The 15,797-nt window shown below is 41.4% G+C and overlaps 1 protein-coding gene across 3 annotated transcripts in view; it reads right to left on the bottom strand.

The window, feature by feature from the left end:
* STPG4 (sperm-tail PG-rich repeat containing 4) overlaps positions 1-15,793 on the bottom strand; it is a 69,563-nt gene extending 53,770 nt beyond the window's left edge. Inside the window, exons 1-4 of one of the 3 annotated variants that reach the window (XM_063789878.1) lie at positions 15,622-15,793; positions 14,540-14,810; positions 12,326-12,385; positions 10,629-10,886 (exon numbers count right to left, since the gene is read on the bottom strand). In XM_063789878.1, the coding sequence (XP_063645948.1) occupies positions 10,629-10,886; positions 12,326-12,385; positions 14,540-14,620 (399 nt within the window). In that variant the 5' untranslated portion in view covers positions 14,621-14,810; positions 15,622-15,793. Of the gene's footprint in view, positions 1-10,628; positions 10,887-12,325; positions 12,386-14,539; positions 14,811-15,621 lie in introns of those variants that run through there. The other 2 variants (XR_010149532.1, XM_515456.7) reach the window with 2 other exon arrangements.
* Positions 15,794-15,797: the final 4 nt, after the last annotated feature.

Below are 15,797 nucleotides of genomic sequence, written 5' to 3'. Positions count from 1 at the left end.
AAGTCTAAAATAATTGTTGATTTTTCAGTTTGTTTAGCTTTTAACTTGTTGTTAGGATGGAACTTCAACTTCCAAGCTATTTACATGCAGAACTGGAAACTGGAAGTCAGCGTGACACCATTTTGAGAACCCAGACCCATACATAGGTGGGTCAGAAGGCAACAGATTTCTAATAGGATTTCTACACCTTTAGAATCCCTATTAGAATAATCAAAAGGTGAATGCAGCCAGAAGGCTGGCAGGTACCATATTTCCAGGTACTTTTTTTTTCTTCTTCTTTTTAAGACAGGGTCTCACTCTATCGGGGAGGCGGTGATGTGATCTCGGCTCACTGCACCCTCCACCTTCCAGATTCAAGCGACTGTCCTGCCTTAGCCTCCCGAGTAGCTGTGACTACAGGTGTGTACCACCACGGCCAGCTAATTTCTGTATTTTTAGTAGAGATGGGGTTTCACCACATTGGCCAGGCTGGTCTCGAACTCCTAACCTCAAGTGATCTGCCCCCCTCGGCCTCCCAAAGTGCTGGGATTACAGGCATGAGCCACCGCTCCCAGCCATTTCCAGGTCTTGATAGAAATTTCTTTAAGTGTCTCTTCTCTCTCAGAAGTAAAGCCTCTTGTGTCATATGGAAACATTACTGACTCACTGCTCAGATTTCTTTAAGGTCTGAGAAATAAACAACATGGGACTTTCTCAAAAAAAAAAAAAAAGAAGAAGAAGAAAGAAAGAAAACATGTCCAATGATACTAATGATATCCTTAATTTCACCAATATCTTGTAATTTTCACTGAGAACTACAAGTGAGTGTCATCCCTGAGATAAATTCTCTGTCTCCAGCTTTCAAACTTCACTTTTGTTTGCCACACATATTTTAAGTGACAATCACTGCATTACTTTGCAGGGGCTCTTTGAGAAGTCCTGCCTCAAAAAAAAAAAAAAAAAAAAAAAAATCTGCTAAATAAGCCGCTTGACTAACCACTTTGAGTGCTACTTTTTTTCATTTAAGTGAAGAATGAATTGTTTCATCTTTGCTACATTATGCTCTTTGTTATCCCCACATTTAACTCGGGTTCTCAGAGTGACTGGCACCCTTCCTATGGTTTATAGCTATATAGTAGTGCAACTGTTCAAAATCAACACACACTTCAGGTCTAAAATGAGTGTTCAGATCACTGCTGTTGTTTGTTGTTTTCTAAGTAAAATTTATCATTTTACCACTTTAGTGAACACACTGAACACCTGGGGGAGGGCTGTACATTCGGCGGGAGGATTCTCTGGGGATGCTGTGTGGCTACTGAAGGATCTAGGATGCCCACTCATGTTCACCATTACTGCTGCAGTGTGGCTGGTCAGCCCTTCTGTGGGCACAAACTTTGGTTGATACCATGCTCAAGGAAAACCATCCTGTTGAAAATCCCTTCACTAGTCATTTTACCATGGAGCATTCTGCAAATTAATCTGTATATCCTCATCACAGCTATAAACACAGCGAACAAAGATCAGTGAGTTAACTGCCAGATTTTTCAACCTCTCTCTCAACTAGTTCAAGGATGTATTTTGAACATATTCAAATGGATCCTTTGATTCATTCTCTAATTTAATGGGGCGCCTTTCTAGCCTGGCTACCTCTTTTTGACCAAAAAAAAGATACAGGGGCAGGGAGGGAATAGAATTGCCAAATTTGTTTCATTTTCCATGAGCTCCATCTTCCAAGGCAATGCTAAAGCTAACCTTTAAATTGAAATTTCAAATTTCAAATTTCATTTGCTTAATTGTGATTTTCATTGAAATGTTCCCAACCTAGGAAGTAAATAAGAGAATTTTTTAAAAATGGAACATTTTAAGAAAGAAAACAAGAGAACAAAATTGTTAGTTGGAAAAAATTTCGAGTTACTTACAAATGGGCATGATTGAAAGAGTATCATTTACACACTGAAAACAATATCAACAGAAAGAAAAAAATTAATAGTCTCCTTGCTCCCTATCTAACCTCTACTTTCCAAATGGAAACCACTGTTGGTGATTATGAAAGTATTTCTCAAGGGAAAAAAGTATGCATTTATCATCACATATATGTACATTTGTTTTCATGTATACAAATGGGATTATACTCTAAATATTGACTTGTACCTTCATTTTTTTTCATGTAGTAACAACTTAGAGATGCTTCCATATCAACACATATAGATTTATCTCATCTTTTTTTTTTTTTTTTTTTTTGAGACAGAGTTTTGCTCTTGTTGCACAGGCTGGAGTGCAGTGGCGCGATCTTGGCTCACTGCAACCTCCACCTCCTGGGTTCAAACGATCTCCTGCCTTAGCCTCCCGAGTAGCTGGGATTACAGGCGCCTGCCACCACACATGGCTAATTTTTTTGTATTTTTAGCAGAGATGGGATTTCACTATTTTGGCCAGGCTGGTCTTAGGTGATCTGCCTGCCTCGGCCTCCCAAACTGCTGGGATTACAGGCCTAAGCCACCGCACCCGGCCAACCTCAACATTTGTAATGGTTGCACAGTATGTCATTTGTATGGGTGTATCATTTTTTAACTGGCATTGCTGAGTTTAAGGCTATGTGCATTTAGAATGTTGCTAGGTTGCCAAATTGCCCTCCAAAATATTTGCACCAGTTTGTATTCATATAAACAACGTATGAGAGTATCTCTTCGTGTATCCCCTTTGCCAATATTGGGTATCAATGTACAGTACTTATATAGTTGATTACCTGATAGGCGAAAATTGTGCCTCACTATTATTCCTCTGTAATTATTTATTAGTTGAAGCCAAGCATCACTTTCCTTTTTAGTAATTGGTGTGTCTCTTTGTGAATTGCCAGCTCATGCCCTTTGCTCATTTTTTTTTTTTTTTTTTTGAGACAGATTCTCGCTCTGTCGCCCAGGCTGGAGTGCAGTGGTGCGATCTTGGCTCACTGCAAGCTCCGCCTCCTGGGTTCACGCCATTCTCCTGCCTCAGCCTCCCGAATAGCTGGGACTATAGGCGTGCGCCACCACGCCTGGCTAATTTTTTTTTGTATTTTTAGTAGAGTCAGGGTTTCACCGTGTTAGCCAGGATGGTCTCGATCTCCTGACCTCATGATCCGCCTGCCTCGGCCTCCCAAAGTGCTGGGATTACAGGTGTGAGCCACCATGCCTGGCCACCCTTTGCTCATTTTTAACCAGAATATTTATTACAATTGGATTGTAAAAGACCATGACTCATTTTCACCATTTGATACAGGTGATAAAGCCAGTTAGTGATCAGCACTTTCTGGAAACTCCCTTGCATCTTCACAGTGGTAATACTCTACGTTTTTTTGCATTGACTGACCTTGTTCAGTAATGATTCACTGGCTACAGGCTGAGACAGCATCACCATCTTCTCCCTGTCCCACTAATTGTAGATAGATTCTGGAACCATGTTCTGACTGGCACAGTTTAAACTGACTTCAGGTTGTCCTGAAGTTACCCTAGCATGTTGATTTCAAGCTTATACTTTAAAATCCTCCATTTAAGTCACTAGATCCATGTTTCTAGTTGAAAATATAAATGATGCATTTCAAATGGTAATGGACTTCTACTCTGCAAGGTAGACTTGCAGAATAGGACAACCTTTCTCTGGGACTTTGGGCAATGCATCTGGAAAGACACAGACTTCAACATATCCTTTTCTTAACAATTCCACTCTATGACTAACCACAGGGGATGGCTGAATATATTAGGATATGTCCATATACAAGAAAACTATGCAGCTATTAAAAATGTTGTATAGACTGGACATGGTGGCTCACACTTGTCATCCCAGCACTTGGGGAGGCTGAGGCAGGAGGACTGCTTGAGTCCAGGAGTTTAAAACCAGCCTGGATAACATAGTAAGACCCTGACTCTAGAAAATAAATAAATGAACAAATGTATAAATACATAAAAATAAATGATGTGTAAAGAATACATGAAAAAGATTAATAATATATTTCTAAAAAGAAGAAATTCTGGTTTCTGCAAATGACATGCTAGGTTATTTATTCGGGCGATTAACCTTCCCACTGCTGACAACTAGAAATGAAAGATAAAATATTAAAAAAAAAAACAAACAAAAGAGGTTTTTTGTTTTTTGTTTTTTGAGATGAAGTCTTGCTCTGTCGCCCAGGCTGGAGTGCAGTGGCGCGACCTCGGCTCACTGCAACCTCCGCCTCCCAGGTTCAAACGATTCTCCTGCCTCTGCCTCCCAAGTAGCTGGGACTACAGGTGCATGCCACCATGCCTGGCTAATTTTTTGTATTTTTAGTAGAGATGGGGTTTCACTGTGTTAGCCAGGAAGGTCTTGATCTCTCGAACTCGTGATCCGCCCACCTTGGCCTCCCAAAGTGCTGGGATTACAGGCGTGAGCCACCGTGCCCAGCCACAGAAGAGTTTTTAAAAAGATATGGAATTGCCAACAGTATAGGAAATTACATGATCCTAAACTAAAAGACAGCAAGAAGCCAAGGAGGTAAGTGGCTTAATTTTGTCTAGAGAATGTTTGCTGGTCCAGACTAAATTCAACAGAACACAGCTGAGTTTAAAGGAACTTCAGAGCCCTGGAAGAATCCAGGGGTCAAAGTCTGGGCCTATTCATGATAAAGGGAGGAAGGAGTCTAATGGAAGATACCCACTGGAATTTGAGACCCTAGAAAGGTACTTCCTGAAAGTAAACTCTCCCACCTCACTCCACTGCCAAGGGGACTGCAGAGAGTTGCCTAAGCAAGAATTGGGAGGGAGAAGAAACCCGTCCCTGAGAGATTATAACCATGGGCTGTCCCTTTCATGAATTCCAGCCCAAATTCACAATGCTAGGGTGATCCAAGAAGACATAAACACTGCATTTTGAGTTGTACCAGACTGGTGGCTCCCCTACATATTAACAGAAGCCAAAGCAAACCTTAGGCCTTGGGGAATTCACAAAAATACATTTTCAAGAGTAACGAGCAATACACAGTTAAAGACAATCACATACACATAAGAAAACAAAATGAGTAAGGCCCAGTCAGATTTCAGGTACCTGAGTAATCATTAATTCATTCACAGGTTCAACCAATATTAATCATCAGACACTGTTCTAGACAGAGATATAATAATGAGCAAAACAGATAAATATTCATGTCCTCATGAAGCTCCATTCAAGGGAGAAGGCACATTAACAAATAATCAATGTAAAGTGCAAGTAAATTATATAGTACACTTGATAGCTATAGATGCCAAGAAAAAAATATAAGAGCCAGGTAGGGAAGATCTGAAGCGTTGAATAGTAAATTTAAATGGGGCTCATTGAGAACATGACACTTGAACAAAGACATGAAGAAGGATAGAGAGTAGGCCATCCAGGTATCTTGGATAAGAGTATCCCAGAAAAAGGGTACAGTGAAAATACCTTAAGGTAGGAGTGTGAGTGCTAAGTTCAAGATACAGCCAAAAGGACAAGTGGGTCAGGAAGAGAGTGACAGGGAGTAGTAAGACAAAGTCAAGAATGAAGCCAGTTCACAATATCCCTGCTGGCCTTGAGAAAAGCCACTCAGAGATCACACTCACTATCATACTGCTTTAACCTAGTGGTTCTGAACCAGGAGCACGGCAATGTCTGGAGACATTTTTGGTTGTTACAACTGGAAAAGTAGATTGCTAATGATACTTAATGAGTAGAGGCCAGGTGCTACAATGCACAGAACAGCCCCCCGCCCCACCCAACCACAACAAAGATTTATCCTGCACAAAACGTCAGCAGTGCCAAGCTTGACAAACCCAGGATTAGACATACAGATGTATAAATCAAAAAGGGAATTGGCCACAGTGGCTCACTCCTGTAATCTCAGCACTTTGGGAGGCCAAGGCAGGAGGACCACTTGAGCCCAGGAGTTTGAGACCAGCCTGGGCAACATAGTGGGACCCCATCTCTACTGAAAAAAAAAAAAAGGAATTGGATATACAAGTTTGGAATTCAAGAAAAAAATCTAGGTGGCAGATATAAATTTGGTAATCACCAACAAATACATGGTGTTCATAGCCTTGAGTGAGACTGGATGAGATCACCATTCAGAGAATGAGCAGAGATGGAGCAGAGGTCTGAGTGCCTGGGGCACTCCAAGATGGAGATGAGGGAAGAGCAGAGATGGCAAAAAATGGCTGAGAAGAAAAACCAAAAATGAGGATGGGGGAGGAAGTGTAGGAGGTTTGAAAAGAGGGGAGAGTGGCTGGGTACGTGACTCATGCCTGTAATCTCAGCACTTTGGGGGGATGAGGCGGGAGGATCGCTGGAGCTCAGGAGTTTGAGACCAGCCTGGGCAACATAATGAGACCGCCTCTTCTAAAAATTTAAAAAATTAGCCAGGCATGGTGGCTGGTGCGTGCTTATAGTCCCAGCTATTCAGGAAGCTAAGGGGGAGGATTGCTTGAGCCTGGGGAATCGAGGCTGCAGTGAGCTATGATTGTGCCACTGTACTGTAGCCTCGGTGACAGTGTCTTAAATAAATAAATAAATAAATAGGATATACAAGCTAAAACCACCCAGGAGAATGGCAAAGTAAACAGACTAGAGAAGTCCATTCAGTGTCCATTAGAGGTGAAGAATTTAGCATGAGACCAGTCATGCAGCTACATGGATGCAGGTATTAATACAAAGAGAGACGTACCCAGGGTTGCGGCTTTGCCAAACAAGTAAAAGATGAGCAGTTAGGGGCAAGGGAATTGACAGTGTATGTAGGGAATAACTATAATGATTAACTATGGGATTGGAGCTTTGCAAGGAAGAAGGGAGTTGAGAGGTAGTGAAAAGGTGGGACAAGCAATAGATTAGGATTGTAGCCTGCGGGGAATGGAAAAATTGTTAGGGTTGGGATATTAGAGAGTGGGATTCATGTAGAGATTGTAGAGAGTTGAAATTCTTGGTCTTGAAAAACATCTAAGGAGTGAGTGGCTGAGGTAGCAGAAAGTTCAAGAAACTGAGAAGCCAGGTTGTTGAAAGATCATCTATGTGTGTGTTGAAAGTATGATATGAGTAGTGAAAAGAGTGACAGTGAGGGAAGGGGGCTAATATCAAGGAATAAGGGGAGTAACCCAGGGGTCAGTGGAGGACTACAACACTAGGGGAAATAGCAGGTCATAAAATTGTACATATGGAGAAGGTGGTCCCGTTTGTGTACATATATTCTACAATGTGAATATACTATTTATCTGTTAAGAAAAAGGTTATTAGAAAAATTACAGAGCTACCTCAAATCTTCTTTGAAAAGGGCCAAATATAGATAAGTATATGCATGCACACACACACACATTCAAATATCTATATGTATATTCCTTTTTTTTTTTTTTGAGACAGGGTCTTGCTCTGTCGCCCAGGCTGGAGGGCAGTGGCACAATCTCAACTCACTGTACGCTCTACCTCCCGGGTTCAAGCAATTCTCGTGCCTCAGCCTCCCAAGTAGCTGGGATTACAGGCCTGTGCCACAATGCCCAGTTAACTTTTGTATTTTTCTTATAGTAGAGATGGGGTTTCACCATGCTGTCTCGAACTCCTGGCCTCAAGTGATCCACCTGCCTCGGCCTCCCAAAGTGCTGGGATTACAGGTGTGAGCCACTGCACATAGCCCCTATACGTATATGCCTAATAAGACTGTTCAGTAGGGGTGAAAGGGTTGAAAAACTAACTATTGGGTACTAATAGTTAGCCACTCAGCACTTGGGTGATGGGATCAATCGTACCCCAAACCTCAGCATCATGGAATATACACGGGTAACAAACCTGCACATGTAGACCCTGAATCTAAAATAAAAGTTGAAAAAAAAATAGAAAAGTCTCTCCAATACAGATTCTCGAGTTGAGTTACATGCCTCAGAATAAAGATACTAAAAATAGTGAAAACTTTATTTATTTATATTATTATACTTTAAGTTCTAGGGTACATGTGCACAATGCGCAGGTTTGTTACATATGTATACATGTGCCATGTTGGTGTGCTGCACCCGTGAACTCGTCATTTACATTAGGTATATCTCCTAATGCTATCCCTCCCCACTCCCCCAACTCCACGACAGGTCCCTGTGTGTGATGTTCCCCTTCCTGTGTCCAAGTGTTCTCATTGTTCAGTTCCCACCTATGAGTGAGAACATGTGGTGTTTGGTTTTTTGTCCTTGCGATAGTTTACTGAGAATGATGGTTTCCAGCTTCACCCATGTCCCTACAAAGGACATGAACTCATTCTTTTTTATGGCTGCATAGTATTCCTGAAAACTTTATTACAAATAAAAAGCAGCCACTGAAAGATATAAAATGAATATTCTGTGAAAAATTATAAAATTTGAGAATGCTATTCTAGCTTAATGTATAACAATAATACATACTATATCTACCCCAAATTCAAAGTATTCTGAGTTCTGCTATTAAAACAGAATTTTGAATGTTACTGGTGAGTAAACAATGTTTATGTTTCCCCTTGTGAACATATATATCTTTGAAATAGAAAATTAGAAAAACACTGAATTTTTCCAGTTTCTAGAGTTTAATCCTTTGTGGGAGGTGGAGAGGAAAGAAGAAAGAAACAGAAAAACTATGTTTTCAGAAGGTTTTATCCATCCTTCTGCGTAAGCCTAATTCTTTTGGTCTTTTAAAACTTTCAGTATTGTGTAACTCCATCCTTGTACGTTTTCTCCTTTCAACACTGGGCCTTTGGCTGATTTTCAGGGACTTGTAAAAGCGAGAAGAGAGGAAGCAGAAAAGAAAATGGCAGAAGAGAGTAAGAAAGACTTTGCATTCGAGATAGCCAGAACAATTTCACACATAGCCTGGTTATCTGGTAGCAAGCCATAAAGGTGCTAGTATAATTTAGAGTTTATATGCATCCACTGAAGCAAACAGGATAAGATATACCCAATGAACACTTATCATTCTGTTCTGTTTCAAAGCTACAGTTTGTAAAGTAGTAGAAAGTTTGGATTTGACATGTGTTCATCCTGCTGAAAATTTTGTGTCCACTTTAGTAATTACAACCCCTTGTACTTAATTCAACCTTCAGCTGCAATACATTTCTCTCAGGTTATCACAATAATATTCTGATGAAGTTATGAAGATTGATACTATTATTAGCTTATTTATAAATGGGAAATATTAATGCAGACAGAACTGAGACAAGTACCCAAAGTCCCAAGTAACAAAGTCCAAGTCACAACTCTTATCCCTTGAACAGACCATGTTCCTGCCACTTCCATGCCTTCAACAATGCTGTACTCCTCCCTCGGAATACCTCCTTTGGATTCCATCTACCCAAACCCTGCCCCTCATTGAAGGCGAGGGGCACATGGTAGACTGGAAAGAGGACTAAATTTTGGTGCAGAAGCCCTCAGTAAAAAGTGCTGCTTCACCTACTTAAGTATTAGCAATGTGCCTTTGGACAAGTTATTTAGTCTCTACTCACCTTAGTTTTCTTGCATGTAAAATGGAGTTAATATCTGTTCTATTTCAGAATGCTTAAGAAGGAAGCAACTAAGAGAATATACATGGAAGCCCATAGTAAACCATTAAGAGCCACATAAAAGACATGTATTAGTGAAGGTCCAGTTAAGTTCTACGTAAGCCACAGAGCTTTCCAGCCTTTTAATCCAGCCTCCTTTGGCACTTGAACTCTCCTTTGGCATTTCCAGCTCCACTATTTATCTGAGCACTTGATAAACTTTGTCTTGTATTGTTGCTTAAATACCTCTGGGTCAGGAACATCTTCCTTCCGCAGAGCCTAGTGCAGGGCTGTGAGCTCAGTAGTGCTCCTTGTTATCAATGCTGCAAATGAACTGGTGGAGCTGAGAGTAGAAGCTGACCCTCCTGGGACCACATGCTCACTTCTTTTCTTTTTATTTTAATTAAAAAAAATATTTTTAGAGACAGCATGTCACTCTGTCACCCAGGCTGGGGTACAGTCATATAATCATAGCTCACTGCAGCCTCAAACTCCCAGGCTCAAGGGATCCTCCTGCCCTGGCTTCCCAAGTAGCTTTTTTTTTTTTTTTTTTAAAGAGTTGAGGGCTTGTTATATTGCCCAGGCTGATCTACAACACCTGGCCTCAAGTGATCCTCCCACCTCAGCTTCCAGAGTAGTTGGGACCACAGGCATGCACTACTACACCCGGCTATTTTTCTTTATTTTTTGTAGAGATGGGTCATTTCTATAAGAAAGTTTTTTAAAGCTTCCCTGTGGTATGTAGTTATATTTATGCTCTAATAAGGATACTCCCCGAGAGGCAGGGTTTTCTCTTTAAAAGAAGAGGGTTCACCACATATACTCTTGCATACATATATGCAAGAGATAAGAGCATAGCCCAATGACAGATAAGATCCCAGGTGCTCTCCAGGCTAGGGGAATCCCACCAAGAGTTGCCCAAGAGGAAAACATTTCTCCCCATGTACTCCCCTTAGGTTAAGAAGATGTTATAGGGAAAAATCTTACTGGAAACATTTGCAAATCAGGCAGTCCTTGTTTGATTTCTACGGGAAATAAGACATCTTAAAGGTTTTCCATTTCTCCTGGGGGAAGATATACTCTACGTATAAAAATACTTTCCTCAGGGGCTCTTAGTAGCTTTCCCACACAAAGCAATCTGCCAGTAGCGCTTTACCTGATCTTTGTCAACTAGTGTGCTGGGGCTTGGCCGTGGTTTGTCTTTGAATGAGTAAGTAGCCACTTGCTTCTTTAACAGGTCCAGGAAGTCAGGAGGCATATACTGCGGAAGATCATTTAGGACTGGATTGTTTCTTTGCACAAGAGGTGGCTTTTTCCTTCCTTCGTTTTTAAAATTGTAGGTTGCTATCACTGGATTTAATAGGGATTCTTCAATAAAAGTTTTCAAGTGGTAAGTGCCAGGTATAGGAGTATCCTGTGGAAAATTGACATCAGTTTTAAGATTGTGTAAACATGTAACTTCTCCTAAAACACCATTCTTGGATGGGAAGCTCCCAAGTAACATCTCTCTTTGTTTTCAAGTTTAATGAAATTATATCAAATACAGTAAACACTCTTGACAGAAGAGTATTTCAAAATCATGATTATTTCCTTTCTGAAATAATTGCTGAATTATAGCAAATGGGTTAGAGTTGAAATTTAACTTTTTTTTTTTTTTGAGACGGAGTCCCACTCTGTCACCCAGGCTGGAGTGCAGTGGCACGATCTAGGCTCACTGCAAGCTCCGCCTCCGAGGTTCATGCCATTCTCCTGCCTCAGCCTCCCAAGTAGCTGGGACTACAGGCATCAGCCACTACGCCCGGCTAGTTTGTTTTTTTTTTTTTTTTTTTTTTTTTGTATTTTTAGTAGAGACAGGGTTTCACTGTGTTAGCCAGGATGGTCTAGATCTCCTGACCTTGTGATCCGCCCGCCTTGGCCTCCCAAAGTGCTGGGATTACAGGCGTGAGCCACCACGCCCAGCCGAAATTTAAGTTTTTAAAAGGCAACTTCGGTGATTCAACTTTGGGATTCAAGCTTGACTATGAATTTCAGACCTCTAGTGAGACCACTCAGGATAGTCTCTTGGCTAACTAGAAGCTATCCTACATCTGCTTAGCCAATACTATGTTTCTCTCTAGCCCTCAAGTGGGAAGCTAAAGGATAATGACATGAGACCAGGATAAACTGGCAGAGCATATGGCCTAGTTGGTCCAATAAGAGGTTTGGTACTTTCAAATTACAACCAGTGTGGCTGAATGGCCAGAATTGAACGTTTAGTCACTGCTGCTTTTGCGGCCATCTTTCCACTGAGCACTCAGCTCAGTTCTGCCTTTAAAATTACTGCAATTCCAAGAAGGCTTTGACCCATGAAGTCCCTCTATTATTGAAGGGCATTGACAGAAAATATGTCTGTAATATAGAAACTCTCTGGTGAGGGGGATCTTCTGGTCATTTTTCTTCCATATATTACCATTTTGCTTTCATATATTGACCATATTAAGAACCATTTGCAGAAGGTCTTTACCATATAAGATAAAAACTGAAACCAAAACACCTTTCCAGAATGTATGCTTTTTTTGTTTTGCAATCTCACCCAGATCACAAGAGCATAGGTTAGCCTTATCTAGATATTCTGTAAAGCACCTAGATTTCTAGAATTGTTTAACTTTCCCAAGCTTCTATTGCATTCAAAATTAAAAGTTAGTTTCTTATTCATATGCTGACACTAAAATGTTAAGTATGACATGAGGTCCATGCAGATCTGAACAATCACTGTTTTCTTACAATTTAGTGTTAGTCTTAAAAGCTATAATCGATTAAAATATTAATGGAATAGGAATAATGTGAATAGGAAAGACTGAACAATGTACATACTGTTAATGCTATTCTCCACCATCCTTCTCTTTCAAAAGAGGAAGTCTTTCGGGCTGGTTTCTGTTAACAAACACAAAGTATGCTTATTCATTTGAGAGGTGATCCCTTGAAATTAAATATAATTTATAAAACATTTGCTTGAAGAAATTCACACCCATACCCAACTGATATGTCTTCATTAAAATAAAAGCTACATAATAATAAATTTGCCCATATTTCCTTAAATTGTTATTTTATGGTCTTAAGTCCTTTCAAATAACTAAATTCCCTTTGATAAAATTAGAGTAATAAACACCCCCATCTCACAGAGATGTTGTAAGTATATTAAATGTGACAAAATGTGGTGTCCTTAGGAAGAAAAGAGTTAGGCTTGAAGCCAGACAGACTTAGGCTGGAACTCAGCTCTGCCACTTACCAGCTAGGTGCACTGGGTGAGTTACCCAACCCTCATGCTTCCTCACAGTAGTATAAAAATAAGGCACTACCAGAGTTGGCATGAGAATAAAGCATTGTATGCCAGATGTGGTGGCTCGCGCCTGTAATCCCAGCACTTTGGGAGGCCAAGTTGGGTGGATCACTTGAGGCCAGGAGTTTAAGACCAGCCTGGCCAACATGTTGAAACCCTATCTGTACTAAAAATACAAAAACATTAGCTGGGCATGGTGGCACATGCCTGTAATCCCTCCTCAGAAGGCTGTAATCCCTACTCATGAGGCTGAGGCACGAGAATCACTTGAACTCAGTAGGCAGAGGTTGCAGTGGGCCGAGATCACATCACTGCAACTCCAGCCTGGGCAACAAAGCAAGAAGCCACCTCAGGGGAAAAAAAAAGAGTAAGGCATTGTACTTATAAAGACTTGCATATACAATCAGTGCTTAATAAATGGTAGCTTTAATTTTTAACATCCCATTTGCCAAGTTAAGAAGCTGATTATTTTGGTATTCCTCAGTTTCCAAGGAAGCTTTTGTCTTCATATTTAGTATTCTATACCCATTCATCCATTATTATTTCATTTTTATTTCAGCCCATTGTCCACAGAACACAACCGTTTAGTATATTGCTGTTTGTCCTAGGTAAAATCATTAAAATGTTGAGTTCTCCTTTCATTTATAATGCCTTTATTACTATAAAATATAGGTCATCAAGCAAGACTGCATTAAAAGTAATAATCAGTAAAACTGATATAATTCATTCTTCCTGTCTAGTAACTTAAATCTACTGTACTTATGAGTACCACTGGGCTTTATTTTATTATGAAATATGTTAATTTCTTTAAAAAACATTGTCTCATGACACTGCTAAAGCTGAGCTTCTTCCTTGATACTTCTTCGCGAGATTTATGTTGAATCTTCTCTGTTGCACTTTTATAGTCACAGAAATACAACTTTCTCAGGCAGGTCAAGACAGGCCTCCCACTCCTACCCCAGAATAAGGAAAATGAGATGGGAAGGAGAGAGAAGTAAACGCGATCAATCTAATGGAAGACAATTGGCAGCTGCTGTTTTGTTTTGCCCAAGACAGGTGATCCAAATTCCATCTATCTACCACTTTAAATTCACTCTAAGGGGAAAGATAAAAGATTAGGTTAAACAACCCTCACCCACATTTATTTAAAAACGTAACAAAGACCAGCCATGGCGGTGCACGCCTGTAACCCCAGCTACGCGGGAGGCTGAGGCAGGAGAATCCCTTGAACCCGGGAGGCGGAGGTTGCAGTGAGCCGAGATCACACCGCTGCACTCCTGCCTGGGTGACAGAGCGAGACTCTAAAAGAAAAACGTAGCAAAGGTAGCTTCAAATATTTTTATAAATATTAAAGTAGGAGGCGGAGCAAAACGTGTCTAGTAAAACTACAGAAGGAAAAACCCAGTCTTCCGGCAGATGGAGCGGAAAGGGAAAGAAATCCAATCACCATATTAAAGCAGTTGTCCAGTTTAATTAGTAGTGGGAAGAAGGGAAAAATACAGAAAACAAAGGGCGAAGGAGAAGGAAAAGGGAAGAAGCAAGGGGAAAAGAAATAAAACAAAGGAAATGTCCAATAAAGACCAGGAAGGAAGGTCCGCAGGTGGAGACGTACGTGAGGGCAGGGAGAGAAGGGTAGGAAGAGGGAACCAGAGGGGCACGAAGGCCTGGGATTAGAGAGCGGTGGGAAAAGGGTAGTGGGCCTGGTGAGGGGAGCAGGAGCCAGGCCGGCAAGGGGCAGGCCGTCTTACCGAGGCTGTGATGAATGATTCTCCACCCACCAGGTCTTCCCTTATTGAGGTGGAAGCGGTGGCGATGGCTGGCTGGTCCATGGTGGCCTCCTCTCTCTCTAGGCTGAACCTGAGGTCCGGTTGCTAGGAGGCGGGTGTGGCCCGTGGGCTCCCGAGCGCGCGCGCCTGGGACCGCTCCAGGGGACCCGCCAGGTTTGTCTTTAGTGCTGCAGGGAAGGGAAGCGGGCACGCACTTTGAGGTCCCGCGCGAAGACCTGCGCAGAGGAAAACCCTCGAAAAGAGACGGTTATGAAAGCATGTGAGAAGAAAATCTAGAGGGCTCTGGAGTTGCTAGAGAGCCCTCGGGTAAGGATCTGCGAAAAGGGAGGCTTGTTAAGGGCTTGAGCGTACCCACAATCTCCATTAGTTCCCTTCTAATCCACCACCAATCGCACACCCCAGACAGGGAGGCAGTGTGCTTGGTAGGCATACTTAGAGAAATCTGCCTTAGCACCCACTTTCTAAGATTGTTTCTAAGCTCCTCCAAATAGAAACTCTGGGGCTGACTTCTCTTGCTTCTGACTTGCAGAGTGGAGTGAGCACCAGACACAGCCGGTTTCACTAGCTGTGAAACCACAGACCACCCCATTCTTCTCAGTATAGACCCTTTCTATTGTCAGCCTCTCTAGGCTGTAGCTTCTTCTTAACCTAGGAACATTCTCACCTTTAAAAACAAACCCTCCACAACCTTAATTTCATTTTATACAGTACCTACTGTATTCCAGGGACTTCACACACGTTAGTCTCATTTAATCTTCACACCAACCCTACAAAGTAGGTATTAGTTTCATTTTCTGGATGAGGAAACAAAGGTTTCCTTGGACGTTTAGCACAGTTCACTCAGCATCACACACAAATGGCAGAACCAGAATTAAAATCCAGACCTGACTCTAGAGCTTCACTGCCCTATACCATGAAGTTTCTGCTTCCCTTTACAAACTTTCAAGAGTAATATGGACTCTTTTCTCACTTCCCATACTTTCCTTAAAACATCTTAATCTCGCCTGCACACAGCTTTTAATTAAAATTGCACTTAAACTCACCAGGGATCCAAGTGCCAAATCCAGTGGGGATTTTCAGCTCTTATGAAACTTGGCCTTCAATTTTCATTGCTGCATTGATTATTCCCTCATTCTTGAATCACTCTCCTCCCTTGACTACCAGGACTTGGACGCTGGTTGCATATAATGACTTATTCTGTGCTTATTTCCTTGTCTAT

This window comes from Pan troglodytes, chromosome 12 (assembly GCF_028858775.2).
Source record: "Pan troglodytes isolate AG18354 chromosome 12, NHGRI_mPanTro3-v2.0_pri, whole genome shotgun sequence".
NCBI classification, from domain to species: Eukaryota; Metazoa; Chordata; class Mammalia; order Primates; family Hominidae; genus Pan; species Pan troglodytes.
This window is presented reverse-complemented; position numbering and strand designations above follow the sequence as displayed.